Below are 17,118 nucleotides of genomic sequence, written 5' to 3' on the forward strand. Positions count from 1 at the left end.
TGGATCTCCTTGCAGTCCAAGGGACTCTCAAGAGTCTTCTCCAACACCACAGTTCAAAAGCATCAATTCTTCAGCACTCAGCTTTCTTCACAGTCCAACTCTCACATCCATACATGACCACTGGAAAAACCATAGCCTTGACTAGACGGACCTTTGTTGGCAAAGTAATGGCTCTGCTTTTGAATATGCTATCTAGGTTGGTCATAACTTTCCTTCCGAGGTCTCAAGTACCTCCTGTTTCCAAACTTATAATGGCAGTAGATGAAATGCAAATAGAAAATAATTTACATCTCTGGAAGTCATGGGAGGCCAATAAACACAGAGGATCAGAGACGAAGCAGAGTGAAAATAGGAAACTCTTCACTCAAAATAAGTCTGCCGTGCACAACCCTAAGTCACTGTGGAGACAAGCCGTGGAAAGATGGTGACTCATCAGAAAATAAGTACTCTCCAGACAGATTTTATTTTTAATTCAGTTGCTTGAAAAGGGCTTTTAAAATAAGTACATACTTAAAGAAATAACTATACACTTCAAGACATAAATGAGGGCTTCCCTGGTGGTTCAGTGGTTGGGAGACCACCTACCAATGCAGGGGACACGGGTTTGACCCCTGGTCTGGGAGTATCCCACATGCAAGCGAAGCAGCTAAGCTTGTGCGCCCCAACTGCTGAGCGCCAGTGCCACAGCTGCCAGGGTCCATGGGCCTTGGAGCCCAGGCTGTACAGCAGCAGAAGCCACTGCAATGAGAGGCCCACACACTGCAGCTGGAGAGTGGCCACCCCCACCCCGGCTCCTGGCAACGAGAGAAAGCCCACGCACAGCAACGAAGACCCAGCACGGCCAAAAAGAAATAAAAATTTAAAAAACAAAGACCTAAGTGAAAGAATGATAATGAATTTAAAAATACATTTCCAAGCAAAAGAAACAAAGCAAAAACAGGTAAACAAGAAAAGCAGAACCCAGGAGAATGTGGGTCTTAACCACGTGGGGGGAAAAGCTCAAACTCACTCATCAGAATGCAAAAAGAAACTCTCCTGAGGTACCGTTTTTACAAAGCTATTCAATTGGCAAAGATTAAAAGGTTGATAATACACCATGTTGGTGAATAAGAGGAAAATATCATAAATTCCAGTGGAAACTTAGCTGGCAGAGTCTCTGGAGAGGACAAAGGCAACATTTATCAAAATGACAGACACGGAGAGACGTGGACCCAGCTGTTCTTCCTCTGGCTATGCGTTCTTGCAGATGCACTCAAACATGCAGAATAACTGCAGCATGTGGTTAGTATTGCACACTGAATGCAATATAGAAACGCTCATCAGGGTAAACAGATTGGTGCACATTCGTACACCGAAACCCTAGGCAGCCGTGAAAGAAAAAGATCAACTCAGGGTGAGTCAGAAAAACTTCCAAGGACCTTCTTTGGGGGCCCAGTGGCTAGGGCTTCGTGCTTCCAATGCAGGGGCCCAGATTCGATCCTTGGTCAGGGAACTAGATTCCACTTGCTGAAATGGAAGATCTGTGTCTATGCCACAACAAAGACCTAGTACAACCAAACAAAGCAAAACAAAACCCAAGATATATTTTTTCCTAGTATGAATTAATTTATTATGCTTGGCAGATTTTACAATATGTTTTTAAAAGATTAAAAACTCTTTGGAACTTTCATAAAACATTTACTGAGAGAGAAAAGTTACTACCGTAAAATCAAAGCTATTTGATCAAACAGCTTTGATAATCAAATTATTTAAAATTTCTTTTTTTCATCACCACCACCACCACCATCTTGGTCACCAAGATATATTTTTACCTGAAAACAGCAAGGTGTAGAACATGGTTTCTAACAAGTTTCCTTTTACTTTCAACAAAGTGAAGAGATGGATATATAGAGATAGACAGATGCACACATAAATTTGTACATAAGTACATATATTTTACATAAATATATGCTGGGAGGGATTGGGGGCAGGAGGGGAAGGGGACGACAGAGGATGAGATGGCTGGATGGCATCACTGACTCGATGGACATGAGTTTGGGTGAACTCCGGGAAGATTAGGTAGGATTTTTATCCCCAACAGCCAAGTCCAAGACTATGAATAGCATCTTCAAAAGACTCAGAGGAAAATAACTGTCAGCCTGCAGTTTTATGCCCCAAGTAAGCATGCTCATCATTCCAGCAATTCCATTCCGGAGGTTCACCCAGGGAAGCCCTTGTGGTGTGCAGGAGACAAAGGCAGGCATTGAACTTTGATCGTGTTGCTAAAAAACCAAAAGCAACTGATAAAAGACTGGGAGAGTGAATTGTGATGTGTTGCCTGCCATTCCAGTAAAGAAGGAATGCTGCCTGACCATCAGGCCACTGCCAACAAGACTCACAGTGGAGAAAAGCAGGATGCTAGCCCTATAGAGTTAAGGTCTATGTCAAAGGCATGATTTCAATAAGCCCAGGCTCTTGCATCTTCCCATTAATGGAGAAGCATTAATCCATTAATTCAGATGTGTGATTAGCAGTCATCTTTCGATATTCTACTGCATGTTAGTCTGTTTGATTTTCAGCAAAATCCCCTATATATCTTAGCTCCTTCCTTTTTTTTTTTTTTTTTTTTTTTCTCCTTCCTTACCTCTTCTGGACAGTTCCTCAGAGCTACCTGAGAAATTTTGTGTTGGTCTAGTCCTCAGGGCATTTGAGCTCAGTCACTTCAGTCGTGGATGATTCTTTGCAACCCTGTGGACTGTAGCCTGCCACTCTCCTCTGTCCATTGCATTCTCCAGGCAAGAATACTGGAGCATGTTGCCATGCCCTCCTCCAGGGGATCTTCCAGACCCAGAGATCAGACCCATTTCTCCTGTGTCTCCAGCATTGCAGGCTGATTCTTTACCACTGAGCCACTGGGAAAGCCCAGCCCTTAAAAAGGCCACTGAAAAAAACTTTCAGATTGTGAATTTGTCTGTCATCGACAGATGTATATGTGATAAAATACTATACAGCAGTTAAAATGAGTAATCTGAAGTGAGTATTTCTCAAGACCAGTAATCTAAGAAAGCTGAGAGTAGCTTATCATTTGAATTCACAGCATGAAAACATTTATGGATACATATTTATGTGGAAAAATATCAAAAACGTTTTGTATATCAATTTTCATTTTTCTGCAGGAAAGAAAGGAGGGGAGTGGTGTTCTAGGGTCTTCCCAGAACATAATATGTTCGTGATATTTAATTTTTTGAAAAAGTACTGAAGCAAGCACAGTGAAACAGAGATTTCTTGTGGCAGAAGCGTGGGGCCTGGGGGACCCTGGCATTTCGCGGTGTGTCTGGGAGCCGCTGCCGTGAAGCCTTGTGATACACGCTCGGGCTGGGTGCTGGCTGGTGGGGAGGCCGCGTGCCCTCTGCCTGGGCGTCCAGCCATTGTGATGTGTCACAGAAGGTGATGCAACAGAAGAGCCGGGGCGCCTCCTCCAAGGTTAGTTCACTCACAGTTTCCGCCTCGAAGGAGAAACAGCCGAGAAGGAAGAAGGCAAAACCCCAAGCCAATCCCAAACCATTTTGTATCACCTCATGTTTTCCATCAAGTAGCAAAGAGGCTGCCAGCAATCAGCTGCTCGGCTGGGGGGGATGAGTGGGAGACCCAACTCCAGGGGGAGCTCCAGGCTCTTCAGGGCTCCCTCTGAGGACGCCAGCAGCGGCTCCAGTGGGAGCGCTGTGCTCCCACAGCAGGAAAACCCCGACGCCAGCGGGTACGTAACTGCAGGGTGATCTCCTTAAGATTTGATAGTGTACATGTCATGTATCACGTGTGCTCGTCCCCCTGGAAAATAACCTTCCTTTATAGAGAGAAACTTTGAAGATTTCTCTGGATCCCAGTACTTTCTGCTCTGTTGTCTCCTTCTGTGGTAGGGGTTAAGGTTAATTACAGCAAGTGGGAGGGAAGATCTCCTGGAGGAGGGCATGGCAACCCACTCTAGTATTCTTCCCTGGGGAATCCCCATGGACAGAGGAGCCTGGTGGGCTACAGTCCACAGGAACACAAAAAGTCGGACATGACTGAGCAACTAGGCACAGCACACACAGCAAGTGGGGGACGAAGTTTGTGGAAGAGAAGACATTCTTTTTAAAGGAATGAGTCTCACCGGCAGTGTGAAGTTATGACTGCAACCTGCAGCCTCATGGGTCGATCATTTGTCAGTGGCCTCCTGCTCAGTCTCTGCCAGGTGCAAGGTCCAGCACCATGCTTTACAAGTCTTTACATGGAGGGCGCTTGTTACATCCCTGGGTGAGAACTGGCTACACGGGCTGTTAGTGGGTGTACGTTTTGAGCTAACAACTGTGCCTCCTCTAACTGGAAGAAGGGGAGACAGCAGGAAATCTTGGACCACTTGGATGGCCCCAAAACCCAAGCCCCATCAACTTTGCCCTTGGCACTGCCTGCTGGTCAAACAAAGCAGAGAGTAAAGAAATAACCACCCCACAGATAACAGCTAAGGTTTAATGAAAAAGCTTAGTGAACCTTTGGTTAATGTTCATTTAAGCCAGTCCCTTGGGAGGATCTTATGACCTTTGAGTAACTCTCTTTAGACAGTGGATCCCTCATGTGACCAGTGAGATGTGAAGGATGGTGGTTTCAAGATTTCGTGTCCCTTCAGAGGAGACTCTTGGGAAGACCTTCTTCTCTGTTGCTTTTAGCACATGTCTACAACAAACCAAGACAGTGTATTAAAAAGCAGAGATATCACTTTACCGACGAAGCCCATATAGTCAAAGGTATGTGTTGAAGCAGTCCAAGCTGGGATTGGAAAAGGATTTCCAGAGTATTGCAGAAAGGAGAGTTTATTAAGAACAAAGAGCAGAGATAATGTGGGCACTGCAAGCGCAGCAGGCCAACCTCCTGACAGACCAGGGAGGGTTGACAGTTGTTGTGGGTTAATAGCCAATTTTTATAGCCTCAAGGCAAAGAAAATTCCTACAGGAAAGCTGACACTAGTTGATTGGTTGGGCATCTTTGCCTAATTGGGAATCAGGAAGCTTGTTAGTGATTGTTAGGGGGCTTTTGGCAACGGTTACAAAGGGGGTTAGTCAGCTTCAGAGGTGACCTTGATTCTGGGCTCTGCTTCTGTGGTTTTGGTGCAAAGCCTCCCACCTATGGCCTGGGGGACAGGACTCAACACTATGATTTTTCCACTAGTCATGTACAGATGTGAGTGTTGGACCATAGAGAAGGCCAAGTGCTGAAGAATTGGTGTTTTCGAACTGTGGTGCTGGAGAAGTCTCTTGAGAGCCCCTTGGACTGCAAGATCAGACTACTCAATCCTAAAAGAAATCAACCCTGAATATTCATTGGAGGGACTGATGCTGAAGCTGAAGCTCCAATACTTTGCCCACCTGATGTGATGTGAGGAGCCAACTCATTGGAAAAGACCCTGATCCTGGGAAAGATTGAAGGCAGGAGAAGAAGGGAACAACAGAGGATGAGATGGTTGGATGGCATCACTGACTCAATGGACATGAGTTTGAGCAAACTCTGGGAGATGAAGAAGGACAGGAAATCCTGGCGTGCTGCAGTTCATGGAGTCACAGAGTCAGACACAACTTAGCGACTGAACAACAATAACAATAACACATTGGACAGACAATGGGCACTATTGCTTTCTGTAAGTGGATGAGCTACTTAGAGATTCCGTACTGGGTGAAATTAGGTGGCTTGTGCTTCAGTTCAGTCACTCAATCGTGTCCGACTCTTTGTGACCCCATGAACCACAGCACACCAGGCCTCCCTGTCCATCACCAACTCCCTGAGTCCACCCAAACCCATGTCCATTCAGTCAGTGATGCCATCCAACCATCTTATCCTCTGTCGTCCCCTTCTCCTCCTACCCTCAATCTTTCCCGGGATCAGGGTCTTTTCAAATGAGTCAACTCTTCGCATCAGGTGGCCAAAGTATTGGAGTTTTAGCTTCAACATCAGTCCTTCTAATAAACATCCATGACTGATCTCCTTTAGGATGGACTGGTTGGATCTCCTTGCAGTCCAAGGGACTCTCAAGAGTCTTCTCCAATACCACAATTCAAAAGCTTCAATTCTTCAGCGCTCAGCTTTCTTCACAGTCCAACTCTCACATCCATACATGACCACTGGAAAAACCATAGCCTTGACTAGATGGACCTTTGTTGACAAAGTAATGTCTCTGCTTTTTAAAATGCTGTCTAGGGTGCTCATAACTTTCCTTCCAAGGAGTAAGCGTCTGTTAATTTCATGGTTGCAATCACCATCTGCAGTGATTTTGGAGCCCCTAAAAAGAAAGTCTGACACTGTTTCCACTGTTTCCCCAATCTATTTGCCATGAAGTGATGGGACCAGACACCATGATCTTCGTCTTCTGAATGTTGAGCTTTAAGCCAACTTTTTCACTCCTCTTTCACTTTCATCAAGAGGCTCTTTAGTTCTTCTTCACTTTCTGCCATAAGGGTAGTATCATCTACATATCTGAGGTTATTGATATTTCTCCTGGCAATCTTGATTCCAGCTTGTGCTTCCTCCAGCCCAGAATTTCTCAGGATGTACTCTGCATATAAGTTAAATAAACAGGGTGACAATATACAGCCTTGATGAACTCCTTTTCCTATTTGGAACCAGTCTGTTGTTCCATGTCCAGTTCTAACTGTTGCTTCCTGACCTGCATACAAATTTCTCAAGAGGCATATCATGTGGTCTGGTATTCCCATCTCTTTCAGAATTTTCTACAGTTTATTGTGATCCACACAATCAAAGGCTTTGGCATAGTCAATAAAGCAGAAATACATGTTTTTCTGGAACTCTCGCTTTTTTCGTTGATCCAGTGGATGTTGGCAATTTGATCTCTGGTTCCTCTGCCTTTTCTAAAACCAACTTGAACATCTGGAAGTTCAAAGTTCACGTATTGCTGAAGCCTATGTTGGAGAATTTTGAGCATCACTTTACTAGCCTGTGAGATGAGTGCAGTTGTGCGGAAGTTTGAGCATTCTTTGGCATTGCCTTTCTTTGGGATTGGAATGAAAACTGACCTTTTCCAGTCCCATGGCCACTGCTGAGTTGTCCAAATTTGCTGGCATATTGAGTACAGCACTTTCACAGCATCATCTTTCAGGATATGAAATAGCTCAACTGGAATTCCATCACCTCCACTAGCTTTGCTCGTAATGATGCTTCCTAACAAAATTTGCCCCCCATCATGCAATAAAACTTTCTCTGCTCCAAACTCCACCTTTCTGTATGGTCTGGCCTCATTGTGTGACCGGCACAGTCGGTGACAGCTTCACCCCCTTTTCTGAGCTGTGACCCAGTGCTTCTCCTGCTACATCAAGGTGCCTTCTGTAATTAAATGAATGACTCATCATCAACTGGTTTTTATATGTTTTAAATAGAAATTTCAATTTGCTATCTTAGAGTACTTTGTCCCAAAGCTCCTAGCCTTCTGTTTCAGTGAGATTAGTCTATTTTAGCCATTTTCTTTTTTTTTTTTCTCCTTTAAAAAAAAAAAATCTTTAAAGTTGGATGTGGAAATGTCACTGCAATCACTTTGTAAAACTCTTTAGAAAGATCTGCTGAGACCGGATATGCACAAACCCAGCAATTTCTGGTCCAACAGAGCAGGACCCCATGGTGCTTGTCCCAATGCCCCTTGTCCTCCGCCTACCTTTTGTCTGTGGAAAACTTGAGTCAAAGAATAAGTTTAATCAGGGAAATGAGAAATACAGAAACAAAGGAAAACGAAGGAGCCCAGATAATAATGTAGTCATTAAGCATAGTCAAGGACCTTTTAGTTCCTTCTCTTTTAGTTCCTAATATTCTGAGCCATATCCTGTGAGCTGTCTTATAGATAATGAAACCTCAGATAGAAGGAGTTAACTGCATAATGACCAGACTTTCCAAGGCGAACCCATGACTTAAACTGCCGAAATTCTGAGAACTGACCTCAAAGACATGGGAAAAAATGGACCCTGAAATTGAAGATTAACTGTACCTAAAACAATCAGGATGATGCTGGTCAGACCACCCGTGACCAATCTGAAGACAACTGTCGGAGCTGACTGCTGTTTCTGCATGGAGCCGCTGCCTCCTGTCTACAAAAGCTCTTGTCCCCCTGGTTGCCAGTGGGAGGGTGGAGTTGACCTTTGGATCCACTGAGCTGTGCCATGATCTGTGCTTTTTTCTTTATGTATGTTGTATTTCAATAAAAAGTGAGGGAAAGGGTTAGGATTGCTTTAGAGAATTTTATCAGAATTTTATGTTCATTGACATAGTTCTCTGGACTTCCCAGCTGGCTCAGCAGTAAAGAATCAGCCTGCCAGAGCAGGAGACACAGGTTCGATCCCTGGGTGGGGAAGATCCCCTGGAGTAAGAAATGGCAACCCATTTCAGTATTCTTGCCTGGAGAATACCATAGACAGAGGAGCCTGGTTGGCTCAGTCCAGACTCTTTTTTCTTTTTTCTTCTGGGCTCATGATACATTGCAGACCTCTAGGATAACCTCTTTTGCTTTCTTCTTCATAAGCATTTATAGGCATAAAAACCTGCAACAACAGGGCAGTAATATGTGTGAAAGAGAGGGCTGTATGTGTATGGTGTATGTATGTGTGAATATGTATATATACCACTCTGAATACTGTTTTCCCTCAGTTTCTCAGTGGATTAGGAACTAAATTAACTCACATGCTCAGCCTAGTCATGTCTGTCGACTTGGTTGTAGAGGTTAAAGTTCAAATTAAAGGTTAAGAGTGGTGTATTGCTAAATTCTTTTTGCTGTTATTTTTCTTCTTTTTAGGTTAACTCGATCATGGAAGGCTGTCATGGGTATGGTGTTTATACTGACCTTACTTCTTCTAGGTGAGTCTTACTAAGCAACGATCCTTGAAGCCATTTCGCAGGGTGTGTGTGTGATGAGAGAGATGGCAGGGGAATGACTCACATTTGCAATAAATGCCCCAGAAACCTGGAAGTGACTGCATGCTCTTGAACCATTCCTTCCCCCTGCTCAACATTTATTTATTAATCTGTTTGGCTGCATCAGATCTTAGTTGCGGCATGAAGAGTCTTCGTTGCATCATGCAGGATCTTCCTTGTGGCTTGTGGGCTCAGTGGTTGCAGCACTCAGGTTCTCTTGTAAAAGTGATTTGGGTTTCCTTGTTGAAAACTTAGGCGGATTCGTTTTGATGTTTGGCAAAACTAATACAGTGTTTGGGGTTTAAAAATAAAATAAAATTAAAAAAAAAAAAAAAGAAAACTTAGTGAGAACTTTATTTCTCTTAGAATTGTTACCAGGCCTAAGCTCGTTCTGTTTGACACAGAACAGGTCAATAAATCGGGAGGCAGGGTATCAAGGCAAGAAATAGAGACTTTATTCAGAAAGCTGGGCATCCGAGAAGATGGTGGATGAGAGTCCTGGAGTACTATGTTACGGGTCTGGATGCCAGTTTCTTTTACAGCACAGAGGAGGAGGAGGAAAGGAAGTAAAGTAAAAAGACCATGAAGTGAGAGTGTAAGTCACTCGGTCCTGCAGTGCCGGAGTAGTAGCAGTAGCGGTCGTGTTAGTCACTCAGTCGTGTCCCACTCTTTGAGACCCCATGGACTGTAGCCCACCAGGCTCCTCTGTCCATAGAATTCTCCAGGCAGGAATACTGGAGTGGGTTGCCAATCCCTTCTTTCTCCAGGGGATCTTCCCAACCCAGGGATTGAACCCAGGTCTCCTGCCTTGCAGTCTACTCCAGTATTCTTGCCTGGAGAATCCCATGGACAGAGGAGCCTGGCAGGCCACAGTCCATGGGGTCGCAAAGAGTCAAACATGACTGAGCGACTAACACGACCACTACTCCTGCTTTGCAGGCAAATTCTTTACCATCTGAGCCGTCTGAGAAATCAAAAGGCCGTAAGTGTTGCAAAATACCTCCTGGTTTGGCCATCCTCAGGGAAGGGATGCATTCATTTCTTTTTCCTGCTGTCATTCACAAGTTGGGCAGGGTCAGAATATCTCCCAGTGAGCTGAACAAAGACACTTTAGTTTAACATTCATGCAGTAGGGAGGGGTTCCCCAAGGCAAGCCATTATGTATAGACAATATCTTTTTAATGGACAAAAGCCATGGGAAGCAATGATTAAAGTAAAAGAAACAGATCCAATATGGAGTCAGATTTTTTTCTTCCCTGTTACAGAATCATGGTTCAAAATAAGAGAAGTTGCTTTGAAGTTAGGAATCCTTGATATTTTTACTGCAAATACACAGAATTGATCTTTTCTAAATCTGGGTGACTCATCTTGAAGGATTTTGACAACCAGAGACTGACTCATCACGGGGTTCTTGAAGAAATGCTAGAACACATGCTTTGCCATTTTCTGGCTGTAAATATCACACACCATGAATCCTAGTACAATGAGGAATTGTTCTGTGGTACGTGGACACCTTGAATTGCACAGTGTCCAGGGAAGTCAGAGTTTCACCCAGCTATCGCCACAAAATGCCGTTTTACGCAGCAATGGGGGCTGTTCAGTTGGGCTTGCACGTGGATACCTGGACTGAGGGCTCTCTGAAGTCTGTGCCAGTCTTCCATCAGCTGCATCTTAGTGCCCTGAGCACCCATCCCATCTCAGCAGACCTCGAAACTTCATCTTGAAGTTTCCAGTTCTACTGAGAACTGCACGCTGTCTGGCTCTGTTGCTTCCATCTGGCCTTCACCTCTGCTGATTTCAGCCTGTGAGCTGCAGGAGCCCTCCCTGGACCCCGTCGCTGCTGCCGGCTCCCGACTCCCGAGCCCTCTGCCCTTGAGACTTCCTGCAGCCCTACCCCAGCCCTGAGTCCAGTGATGCATGCCTGCTCTTCTGAGGCTCCACCGCCCTGCCTGTATCAGGAACACGCCCTGTGAACAGTAGAACTGTTTGTGCTCAGAATTTTCCTTGTTTTGGAAACGAATGCCCTATATCCCTTAGACTTTTTTTTTTTTTTGATGATTTTTGTTGATGTGGACCATTTTTAAAGTCTTTATTGAATTTGTTACAATATTGCTTCTGTTTTACTTTTTTTTTTTTTTTTTTTTTTTTTTGGTTGAGAGGCATGTGGGATCTTATTTTCCAACCAGGGACTGAACCTGCAATCCCTTCATTGGAAAGGAAAGTTTTAACCACTGGCCTGCCAGCGAAGTCTCTCCTTTGACATCTTTTAAGATTGAAATATATACATCTTCTTAGTGTGTACAAACTGCTTCTTTGTCTTTCCCCACTCAGGTTCAATCGCTGGGTTGGGAAGATCCCCTGGAGAAGGCATGGCAACCCACTCCAGTACTCTTGCCTGGAGAATCCTATGGACGGAGGAGCCTGGTAGGCTACAGTCCATGGGATCACAAAGAGTCGGACACGACTGAGCGACTTCACTTTCACTTTTCACTTTCACTGTAAGGTTACTCATTTGCTCACAAAAGTGCCAGATCCTTTTTAGCCACCACTGATGTGTTAATGATTTCAATGGAATTAAACTGAACTTGCATCCATTTTTATTTGCTAGGGTGAAATCCACATAATATAAAACGAACCATTTTGACATGAACAACTCAGTGGAATTTAGTGCATTCACAATGTTGTGCAAGTACTACTTCTATTTCCAAAATATTTTCATCAACGCCAAAAGAAACCCCACACCCCTTAGTCAATCCCAGCCCCACCTCCCCCCACCCTCTGGCAACAACCACCAATATGCTTTCTGTTTCTAAGGACACACGTGTTCTGAGTGTGTCATATAAATGGAATCATACAATGTAAGGCCATTTTTGTTGGGCTTCTTTCACTAAGCTTATGTTTTTGAGGCTCATCCCTGTTGTAGACGGATCATTCCTTTTTGTAGCTGAATAAAATTGCAATGTATGGATAGACCACAGTTTGTTTATCCATTCAGCTACGGATGAACATCCACTGTGTCCACCCTTTGAGTGTTGTGTATAGAACTGTGTGTACATGTATTTGTTTCAATCAGTTCAGTTTAGTCACTCTGTTGTATCCGACTTGTTGCAACCCCATGAACCACAGCACACCAGGCCTCCCTGTCCATCACCAACTGCAGGAGTCCACACAAACTCATGTCCATCAAGGCCGTGATGCCATCCAACAATCTCCTCCTGCCCTCAATATTTCCCAGCATCAGGGTCTTTGCAAATGAGTCAGCTCTTCGCATCATGTGGCCAAAGTATTGGAGTTTCAGCATCAGTCCTTCCAATGAATATTCAGGACTGATCTCCTTTAGGATGGACTGGTTGGATCTCCTTGCAGACCAAGGGACTCTCAAGACTCTTCTCCAACACCACAGTCCAAAAGCATCAAATCTTCGGTGCTCAGCTTTCTTTATAGTCCAACTCTCACATCCATACATGACCACTGGAAAAACCATAGCCTTGACTAGACGGACCTTTGTTGACAAAGTGATGTCTCTGCTTTTTAATATGCTGTCTAGGTTGGTCATAACTTTCCTTCCAAGGAGTAAGCGTTTTTTAATTTCATGGCTGCAGCCACCATCTGCAGTGATTTTGGAGCCCCCCAAAATGAAGTCTGCCACTGTTTCCACTGTTTCCCCATCTTTTTGCCATGAAGTGATGGGACCGGATGCCATGATCTTTGTTTTCTGAATGTTGAGCTTTAAGCCAACTTTTTCACTCTCCTCTTTCACTTTCATCAAGAGGCTCTTTAATTCTTCTTCACTTTCTGCCATAAGGATACTGTCATCTGCATATCTGAGGTTACTGATATTTCTCCTGGCAATCTTGATTCCAGCTTGTGCTTCTTCCAGCCCAGTGTTTCTCATGATGTGCTCTGCATATAAGTTAAATAAGCAGGGTGACAATATACAGCCTAGATGTACTCCTTTTCCTATTTGGAACATGTCTGTTGTTCCGTGTCCAGTTCTAACTGTTGCTTCCTGACTTGCATACAGGCTTCTCAAGAGGCAGGTCAGGTGGTCTGGTATTCCCATCTCTTTCAGAATTTTCCACAGTTTATTGTGATCCACACCATCAAAGACTTTGGCATAGTCAATAAACCAGAAGTAGATGTTTTTCTGGAATGCTCTTGCTTTTTTGATGATCCAACAGATGTTGGCAATTTGATCTCTGGTTCCTCTGCCTTTTCTAAATCCAGCTTGAATATCTGGAAGTTCACCATTCACGTATTGCTGAAGCCTATGTTGGAGAATTTTGAGCATTACTTTACTAGCGTGTGAGATGAGTGCAATTGTGCAGTAGTTGGAGCATTCTTTGCAATTGCCTTTCTTTGGGATTGGAATGAAAACTGACCTTTTCCAGTCCTGTGGCCACTACTAAGTTGTCCAAATTTGCTGGGATATTGACTGCAGCACTTTCACAGCATCATTTTTCAGGATTTGTAATAGCTCAACTGGAATTCCATCACCTCTACTAGCTTTGTTCATAGTGATGCTTCCTAAGGCCCACTTGACTTCACATTCTAGGATGTCTGGCTCTAGGTAAGTGATCACAGCATCATGATTATCTGAGTTGTGAAGACCTTTTTTGTACAGTTCTGTGTATTCTTGCCACCTCTTCTTAATATCTTCTGCTTCTTTAAGGTCCATACCATTTCTGTCCTTTATTGAGCCCATCTTTGCATGAAATGCTCCCTTGGTATCTCTTAATTTTCTTGACAAGATCTCTAGTCTTTCCCATTCTATTGTTTTCCTCTATTTCTTTGCTTTGATCACTGAGGGAGGCTTTGTTATTTCTTCTTGCTATTCTTTGGAACTCTGCATTCAAATGGATATATCTTTCCTTTTTTCCTTTGCTTTTCACTTCTCTTCTTTTCACAGCTATTTGTAAGGCCTCCTCAGACAGCCATTTTGCCTTTTTGCATTTCTTTTTCTTGGGGATGTTCTTGATTCCTGTCTCCTGTACAATGTCACGAACCTCCATCCATAGTTCATCAGGCACTCTATCAGATCTAGTCCCTTAAATCTATTTCTCACTCCCACTGTATAGTCATAAAGGATTTGTTAGGTCATACCTGAATAGTCTAGTGGTTTTCCCCACTTTCTTCAATATCAGTCTGAATTTGGCAATAAGGAGTTCGTGATCTGAGCCACAGTCAGCTCCCAGTCTTGTTTTTGCTGGCTGTATAGAGCTTCTTCATCTTTGGCTGCAAAGAATATAATCAATCTGATTTCAGTGTTAACCATCTGGTGATGTGCATGTGTAGAGTCTTCTCTTGTGTTGTTGGCAGAGGGTGTTTGCTATGACCAGTGCATTCTCTTGGCAGAACTCTATTGACCTTTGCCCTGCTTCATTCTGTACTCCAAGGCCAAATTTGCCTCTTTTTCCAGGTGTTTCTTGACTTCCTACTTTTGTATTCCAGTCCCCTATAATGAGAAGGACACCTTTGGGGTTGTTATTTTAGAAAGGCTTGTAGGTCTTCATAGAACCGTTCAACTTCAGCTTCTTCAGCATTACTGGTTGGGGCATAGACTTGGATTACTGTGATATTGAATGGTTTGCCTTGGAAACGAACAGAGATCATTCTGTCATTTATGAGATTGCATCCAAGTACTGCATTTCAGACTCTTTCATTGACTATGATGGCTACTCCATTTCTTCTAAGGGATTCTTGCCCACAGTAGTAGATATAATGGTCATCTGAGTTAAATTCACGCATTCCGGTCCATTTTAGTTCGCTGATTCCTAGAATGTCAATGTTCACTCTTGCCATCTCCTGTTTGACCACTTCCAATTTGCCTTGATTCATGGACCTAACATTCCAAGTTCCTATGCAATATTGCTCTTTACAGCATCGGACCTTGCTTCCATCACCAGTCCCATCCACAATTAGGTATTGTTTTTACTTTGGCTCCATCCCTTCATTCTTTCTGGGGTTATTTCTCTACTGATCTCCAGTGGCATATTGGGCACCTACCGACCTGGGAGTTCATCTTTCAGTGTCCTATCCTTTTGCCTTTTCATACTGTTCATGGGGTTCTCAAGGCAAGAATACTGAAGTGGTTTGCCATTCCCTTCTCCAGTGGACCACATTCTGTCAGACCTCTCCACCATGACCCATCCATCTTGGGTGGCCCCACACAGCATGGCTTAGTTTCATTGAGTAAGACAAGGCTGTGGTCTGTGTGATCAGATTGGCTAGTTGTCTGTGATTATGGTTTCAGTCTGTCTCCCCTCTGATGTCCTCTCTCAGTACCTACCGTCTTACTTGGGTTTCTCTTACCTTGGGTGTGGAGTATCTCTTCAAAGCTGCTCCAGCAAAGCACAGCTGCCGCCCCTGACCTTGGACGTGGAGTAGTTCCTCTAGGCCACCATCCCGACCTTGGACATGGGGTAGCTCCTCTCGGCCACTCCTGCTCCATCGCAGCCGCTGCTCCTTTGTTTGAATACCTGTTTTCAATTCTATGGGTTATACACCTACTAGTAAATTGCTAGGGAAGAATTGCCACTGTTTTTTGGAAAAACTGCACCATGTTATTTTCCCACTAGCAGTGTGTGATGGTCGCAGTTTTCCCACATCCTCAACCAACACTTGCTATTCGTTTTTTTACAACTGTAGCCATCCTGGTGGATGTGAAGTGCTGTCTCACTGGGATTTTGTATTTTTTATTCTGTACTTTATATTTCCCTAATGACTGGTATCTAGAGAAGGACATAGCAACCCACTCCAATATTCTTGCCAGGGAAATTCTGTGGACAGAGGAGCCTGGCAGGCTACAGTCCATGGGGTTGCAAGAGTCGGACATGAGTTAGTGACTAAACCACCACCACCACCAATGAATGATATAAACTAATATTGAGCAACTTTTTACATACTTGTTTGCCATTTATACCTCTTCTTTGGAGAAAATTTCTTCTAATCTTTTGCCCATTTAATTGGGTTTTTGTCTTTTTGTTGTTGACTTGTAAGAGTTTTTTAAAAATATATTCTGAATACTAGACTCTTCTCAGATACATAATATTTCCCTTTATTCAATAGATTGTCCTTTCACTTTTTAAGTAATGTCCTTTGATGCATAAAAGGTTTCAATTTTAATGATGTCATATCTAAGAATCCATTACTAAATTCTAGGTCATGATGGCTTACCCCCGTGTTTTTTCTGAGAACTTTATGATTTTTACTGTTATGTTTAGCTAATCAATCCATTTTGAGTTATTTTTTATATATAATATGAATTTTTAAATTTCATATTTTTAGCAAATGAATTTAAAATGAACCAAATTCATTTTTTAGCAAATGGATATCTTGTTGTCTCAGCATCATTTGTTGGAAAAGATATTTTCCCCCATTGAATGGTCTTGTTACCCTTGTCAAAAAATTCAATCAGCTGTAGATGTATAGGCCTAACTCTGGATTTGCAAGTCTCCTCTTTCTCATCACACTTGATAATCTCAGTTGTTCTATTTTTGAGTTCACTGAATCTCTCTGTTGCCCGCTAATATCTGCTGTTGAGCTTATTTAGTGAATTTTTTCATTTCAGCTATTGTACTTTACGTCTCCAGAATTTGTACTTGTTTCCTTTTGTAATTTTTCTATTGATATTCTCACTTCATTCATACTTCATTTCTTTGGTTTTCTTTAGTTCTTTGTCTATGGTTTCCTTTAGTTTTTGAGCATATTTAAGACAGTTGATTTGTAAAGTTTTTGTTCAGTGAGTTCAAAGTTTGAGCTTCCTCAGAGATGTAAGTCAAATTTTTTTCCCTTTAATGAGCTATACTTTTCTTTGTATGCTTTGTAATTTTGTGTTGTAAACCAGACATTTCAGTTTTATAATGCAGTAACTCTAGGAATTGGCATTTCCCCTTTTCCAAAGGTTGCTTTATTACTTGTTGAGGGCTGTAGTCATTTGTTTGTTTAGTGATGGTCACTTTTCTGATATCACAGTGGTCAACCAACGTCCTGACAGGTTTCCTAGGATCAATGAATAAGAAAGAGAGAGCAAGGATGTGAGAACCACTCTCCCAGTCTGGGCTGTTTGGCTCTAAGCTGGGACACTATTTCAAGGCCAAACTGGGCCACCCACAACTCTGTCATAATCTTCACTTCCTGTTTGCATGCAGCCCACAGATCCACCTAAGGTGCAAGCCTGGGGTCTTCTCTGGGATCTTTCTT

General features: G+C 43.1%; 1 protein-coding gene across 3 annotated transcripts in view; it reads left to right on the top strand.

Moving 5' to 3' along the window:
* SUN3 (Sad1 and UNC84 domain containing 3) overlaps positions 1-17,118 on the top strand; it is a 47,118-nt gene that overhangs the window by 2,904 nt on the left and 27,096 nt on the right. For 2 of the 3 annotated variants that reach the window (XM_044946418.2, XM_044946417.2), the window contains exon 2: positions 8,798-8,859. In XM_044946418.2, coding sequence (XP_044802353.2) covers positions 8,823-8,859 — 37 coding nt within the window. In that variant the 5' untranslated portion in view covers positions 8,798-8,822. Of the gene's footprint in view, positions 1-3,405; positions 3,737-8,797; positions 8,860-17,118 lie in introns of those variants that run through there. The other variant, XM_006074682.4, reaches the window with a different exon arrangement.

Source organism: Bubalus bubalis, chromosome 8, assembly GCF_019923935.1.
Source record: "Bubalus bubalis isolate 160015118507 breed Murrah chromosome 8, NDDB_SH_1, whole genome shotgun sequence".
In the NCBI taxonomy this organism is placed as follows: Eukaryota; Metazoa; Chordata; class Mammalia; order Artiodactyla; family Bovidae; genus Bubalus; species Bubalus bubalis.